General features: G+C 53.6%; 1 protein-coding gene across 1 annotated transcript in view; it reads right to left on the bottom strand.

Annotated features, from left to right (window-relative positions):
- The window catches only part of VAX1 (ventral anterior homeobox 1), a 5234-nt gene extending 692 nt beyond the window's left edge, over positions 1–4542 (bottom strand). Inside the window, exons 1-3 of the mRNA XM_027655200.1 lie at positions 3813–4542; positions 1825–2012; positions 4–243 (exon numbers count right to left, since the gene is read on the bottom strand). Coding sequence (XP_027511001.1) covers positions 4–243; positions 1825–2012; positions 3813–4050 — 666 coding nt within the window. The 5' untranslated portion in view covers positions 4051–4542. The remainder of the gene's footprint in view (positions 1–3; positions 244–1824; positions 2013–3812) is intronic.
- Between the last annotated feature and the right edge of the window lie 1532 nt (positions 4543–6074).

Below are 6074 nucleotides of genomic sequence, written 5' to 3'. Positions count from 1 at the left end.
CGCCGCCGAGGAGCCGCTGCCCGCCGAGGCCAGGCCGGGCCCGCGCAGCGCCGAGCCCAGCGCGCCGCTGGCACAGGGCGGCAGGAGCCCGGGCAGCCCCGGCGGCGACAGCAGCCGGCCTTGCTCCAGCAGCCGCAGGACGCTGCAGGTGGCGGCGGTCTCGGACACCACCGACCGCAGCTCGGAGTCCTTGCCCTGGTCCTTCTTCTGCTTGGTGCGCCGGTTCTGGAACCAGACCTTGACCTGACGGGGAGAGAGGCAGGGTCAGCGGGGCGGCGGGCACGGCGCCCCCCGCCAGGTGCCCCGGGACCCCGGCTCGGCTCCGCGGGGCGCGGGGCGATGCGGGGGAGGGAGGGCGGGAGGGCCGACAGACACTTGGGAGCGGGGAGCGCTTCCAAAACGCACAAAGCGACACGCACAGAACCCCCATGGCCTGTCTGTGCCAGGTTTCGGAGTGCCCCGAGGCGGGCCGAGGGGGATGTGGGAGCCCTTAGCTCTGCATCTTTAACCGGACCTCTCTCACTTTATCCTATTTTAGCTGTCGGTCAGTAGTTCTCTGAGAGCCGTATTCAGACCTTTCCCCAGGGCTTTATTCTAAGCCGGCTCTGCCAGTGCCCTGGGCGCACCGCGGCCCCTCACCCTGCTCGCAGGGTCCCTGCACGCTGCCCCCGCGCTGCTGCCCGCTCAGCTCTGGCTCTCCCTTTCATGGGGGTAACAGCAGCAACGCGCTTCTTCCCTCGTATCCCAACCTGGACACTCTCTCTCCACCTTCCAACCCATTTTAAATAATATTCAACTTTAAAAAGAAATCCTAGAAGTCACTCAAAAAAAAAACCAAACCAAAAGCAAAACACAACAAAAATCACCCGTGGCAGGTTTTGTAACCTACGAGCTATTGAACTTGTCATTCCTACCCATCAAGGAAAGAAAAAAGCTAATTAACGTGTCAGGGGAATTTATTGTTATATGATGTTTTGAGGAAATATGAAACCGGCTTTTAGAAGTTTGGACTTTTTAGATGCTTCCCAGTGCTCTCGCGTAATTTTAACCCGCGTGGCCGCCCCCGGCCTTTTTGCCCTGGAGGTTGGAGGGGTGGTTCTGGCCCTCGGACATACAAGGAACTCAAAATACGGCCCAAACTTCAGCCCTGTCCCCGGATCTCTCGTAGCCAGGAAAGCTCAGACCGAACGTCTCTAACCCTGCAGCCCCGAGAGAAGGAGCCCGCCTGCCCCTCCGGGTTTGAGCGGCTGTATCCCTCTCGGCCTCTGCTCCCTTCCCCCTGGCCGCAGCAGCGCATCTCCGCGCCCGGGGGCGGCTGGCCCCGCGCAGCCGGGGGGACACCGAGCCCCGGAGGACACCGAGCCCCGCGGGGTTGGGACGGGTCGGAGGTGCGGGGGAGCCGCGTCCGACCCGGGAGGGGTTTGGCTTCGTGGCTCGGATCCCTCGAGCCGCGCCGCCTCGCCCACGGGGAGAGCCCCCGGGGGGCTGTGTGCGGGGATACGGGGACCCCCTTTGCCAGCGGCTGCCCTTCCCCAGCCTCACAGAGTTGTACGTCCCTCGCCTCAGCCACGAACCCCCCCGGCTCCTTCTCGCCGGGGAACTGCGGCCCTCCCCCCGCCACCGGACACGCGTGGGCTCCTCTGGGGAAGCTTCGCCTCTCCACGGCCCCGCGGCCCTGCCCGACAGCCCCGGGGGCTGTGCCGCGGGGTCGGCCTGTCCTTGGGGCGCGCAGGGCCGGGGGGATGCCCGGGCCGGGAGGGGGGTACCGCGGCGGAGGGCAGGGCAGGACAAGGCAGTGGGGGCTCCCCGTCCCTCTGGGGTTACCTGAGTCTCAGAGAGATTGAGCTGGCGGGCGAGCTCGGTGCGCTCCCGCCCCACGACGTACTGGCAGCGCTGAAACTCCATCTCCAGGCGGTAGAGTTGCTCGGCCGTGAAGGAGGTGCGGGTCCGCTTGGGACGGTCCAGATCCAGCCCCTTAGGCAGAATAATCTCTCGGATTGAACCTTTGGCATCTGGCAAAGAAAGGCGCACTCAGCTTCATACCCAGGCAACCCTCGTCTCCTTTTTCTTTTTTTTTTTTCTTTCTTATTTTTTTGTTTTTTTTTTTTTTTTAATTTTTCCAACGGAAAGAGCCGTCCCCATCGCCTTCAAGACCGAGACTGTAGTCGGGATGGAACAGGATCCCTGTGACTGTGGCACTGCACCTGGCCGTTACACCCAAGGAAGGAAAAAAACCCACTACCCACAACAGAGAAGGAAGGAGGGGGTGATGGGGGCCTAGGGCTTTATAATTAATCCCCTCAGCCCATTTAAAAATTAGTTTGAATATATTGCTATCACAGTACGACACTGCGGCATCATCCATGGCCCTTCTGGGAAGCTGGGGAGAGAAATATCCTCCAGCCATGCTTTGTGCCTGGAGTGCAGGGCTACTCTTTGTTCCCCTTGGGCTCCGGGTTAGGACTTGCTGGCAGCCACCACATGCACCTCGACACCTCCAAAAATATAAAACCATCTTTCTTTTTTCTTTTCTTTTTTTTTTTTTTTTAAAAAATTTTTATAAAAAAAAAATTTTCTTTTTGGGAAAAAAAAAAAAAAAAAAAAAAAGAAAGAAAAACAGGCAGAAGCTTTCTGGGCAGAGGCAGCGCTGCCCTGAGCTGGCTGCCTGCCACCGCGAATGTGGGGACACCTCCAGCCCACCTTGCACTGCTGCCCACACCGCTTTGGGGTTTTGGCAAAGAGGAGAAGCAAGGGGGTGAAAAAAAAAAAAAAAGAAACCAAGGCACCAACCAGCCGCAGAAACCTCAGTTTTCTGGTAGCCTCAACTGAAGGAAAGCGGGACAAATCTTATTAACACGACTGTCAAGCTAGAGCCAGATTCAGGTTACCTTAAAGCCTTCCCAACTTTACTTGCCGTAATTTTACCTCCTCGGTACGTTTTAAATCAGAGACAATCACATCATTTTAATCTGACCCCTCTCTGGGTCAGCCAGTGGCGCAAGGATTAAATCTGACTTCCAAGGCCTGCTTCCCACCGATTTTGTTCCAACTCTTTTCTCTCCCTCCTCCCCCAAAACGCACCTTAATAAAACTGAAATTTCTTCAGGTAATTTAATTTTTTTTTTTTTTTTGGAGGGGGTACGAATAGGGTAATTTAATTATTTAAGCCAGGAGGAGGACGAAGGTTGTGAAAGGATTTGACATATAACTATTAAAAAGTAGTATTTAAACATCCCTTCGTCCATTCGTTTTAAAGGCTGATGGTTTTAAAAACAGCCCTTTCCTCTGGGCGCGGAGAGAGAGGGGGTACAGGGGCAAGCCCCTGCCCTCCGAGAGGGCCTTGCTGCCAGCAGCCCCGCGCAATCGTCCGCGGCGTGCGGGATGCGCGGGATGCGCGGGCGCGGAAGGAGCGCCCTGCCCGCGGGGCAGAGCCGCGGGCCCCCGAGGGAACGCTGTCCCCGGGGGCTCCCCGCGGGGACCGGCACCCCAGGAAGGCTGGAAAGCAGGAAAGGAAAAATACCCCAACAACCAACCAACAATAAGCGGGGCTGGCCCGCGACGGGGCAGCGCCGGGCAGGAACCGGCGCGGCTTAACTTTTCCCCGAGGCGCGGCGGAAATTCAGGCGATAAAGCCGCCGGGAGCGGGGCTGCGGGCACAGCCCGCCCGGGCAGCCGGGGCTCTCCCCCGCAGCCCTGGGAAAGGGCTTTCAACCCAGGGCCGGACCAAAGGCAAAGCAACAAAACAAACCCATCTCCCGGGCGTGAGCACGGCTCACCTTCCCCCACCCTCGCCAAACACCTCAAACTCATACCTCTAACTAGGATCCTCCTGCAATAGTCCGGATCAGCCGAACTAGATTTACTTTTATTACAACCTTCCGTAGCTGCAGAGGCAGAAAAAGTCCCTTGCTGATCCTTCAAAAAAGAAGTAGAAATATTTCCTTCAGACCCTTTGCTTTCCTTGCCCTCTTTATGTCCGTTCTTCGAGACTCGGTTAGCTTCAGTCTCTGAACTGCATCTAACGTCCATTTTGTCTTGTTTCCCAAACATGTAGTGCAATAAAAACAAAACAAAAAAAACCAACAACGATAACGAAAAAATTACAGAAGAGTAGAAGAAGAAGAAGACGAAGTCTATGCTGGATATTGCACGGCTTAGGGTCAGATCGGTGGGGATCTGTAAAGCACCTTGAGTAAGGAAGATCGGTTTTTATCCCACTGGAAAAGCAGCGGCTTCCTCAGTCCCAGCGTCCTAATGTGACTGTCCGGCTTCCCAGAGCGCCCAGTGATCAGGTACTCAACAGTACAACTCTAAAATGATTTAATGTCTGCCTTATTACAGAGACATGTAGTTGTTAGACACACAGAGGGACGCGCACTCGCTGTTTCAATTGATTACGGGTAATTTTGCAGCCTCCACATTTAGGTTACCTCATGAATACACTAAATTGTTTGGATAATATATCAGATCGTAATGGATGGTTTGTGTGCTTGTCCCCAATCAAGTAGAGTTTAGCCAGTGAATAAACTGAAATGATTGGTCTTGCTTTCAGGAAACACACAATCAAAAGACTGAGACTTCCAGAAAAAAAAAAAAAAAAAAAAAGGAGAAAGAAAAAAAAGGGTGGGGGAGAGGGAAAAAAAAAAAAAAACTTTTGACAAGATTCACCCTGAATTGTTAGCACCATTAGCAGCCATTATTAACTTTCTTCAGTATGCCTTTGACCTCCCGATTATATAGTGGCTTTCTCCAAAGCACGCCAAATAAATCTGAATAAAGCTGCTAGGAAGGGCTGGAAAAATGCAGTTGCAGGGGGGGTGCAGAAAAAGAAAAAAAAAAAAAAGCCCCCTGAATTCCAAACAAACAAACAGGTCCCCAGCACGCACACACACAAAAAGTTCTTCCTTCAAGCAGATCTCTCCAAGGAAGCAGGTTATCTTGACCAGTAGAAATCCTCGTTATCACATCTCCCCACAGACAGCCATCTTAAACTCCTACCTCTCCTTATTTCAGTCCCGATACTTGCTTTTTGTGCTTCTCCCTCTGTGTGTGTGTGTATGTGTGCGTGCATGTGTGTCTGCTAATTCTGCACCTTCGCAAACACTGAACCTATTCGCAGAGCCTGCTCATTGAAAAAAAAAAAAAAAAGAGCCAGCTTTGTGTGCAGTGGATCCAGGAGGGGGGGAGAAAGGGAGAGGGGGAGAAAGAGGGAGAGAGAGGGAGGGAAGGAAGGAGGGAGAGAGAGAGAGATAGCCCGTGAAAAATCTCAACTGTGTGATCCACTAAAGGAGAAAAAAGTTTTACTCTAGCTATTCCATTGTCTCTGCTACAATATCTCTGAGAACCGCAACAGCCAGTAATCCAATAAGACCATTGATTAGGCTACAATGATTCAATTCAAGCAAATGGCCTTGTGCAAAGAGCATGCTCCAGTCCTCCTTGTCACCTTGCAGGGCAGAAGCCCTCTTCATGCTGCTCTCCTTATTCATTCCTTTATGGGAAATGTAGAGCAAAAGGAGTGAAAGATGGCAATTATCTAATTGGACTATTAACAAACAATTCTCTGAGTGTGGCTGTCTGGCAGTGGTTCTTGGGTGAGGTGAAAGGCCACATGTTGCACTGGCCCCATTCACAAAGAGTTTAGGGGCCTGAGAGGGAGAGAAAGAATTTTCCCTGAGAATTTTTCACACAAATGGCGGTGTATCCATCGGCTGTGCCCGTTCCCTGCCTCGTCCTCCTGGCCTGCCTGGGCCACTGCCTGGGAATGTCACCCACCTGAAGTGGGCAGGGGCACCCTGTGTTTTACTGCAGATGGAACCAGTGGGTGGGGGCAGCACACGGCACCCTTGCCAGGGCTGCTCAGCCCCATGGGCCTCATCCTGCTTCAGCTGGAGCAATAAAACCACCCTCGCCCCATGGGAACCAGTCTTTGTCCAAGGCTGGGTAATGGAGTGAAGGATCCAGTGCTGGGGCTTAATCAGCATAAACAGGAAACTCAGGGGAGGGAAGAAAAAAGAAAAGGGGGGAAAAGGAAAGGAAAGGAAAGGAAAGGAAAGGAAAGGAAAGGAAAGGAA

Source organism: Corapipo altera, unplaced genomic scaffold, assembly GCF_003945725.1.
Source record: "Corapipo altera isolate COAL_440 unplaced genomic scaffold, ASM394572v1 180, whole genome shotgun sequence".
In the NCBI taxonomy this organism is placed as follows: Eukaryota; Metazoa; Chordata; class Aves; order Passeriformes; family Pipridae; genus Corapipo; species Corapipo altera.
Note: the sequence above shows the minus strand (reverse complement) of the source record. Positions and strands in the feature narration are given on the sequence as shown.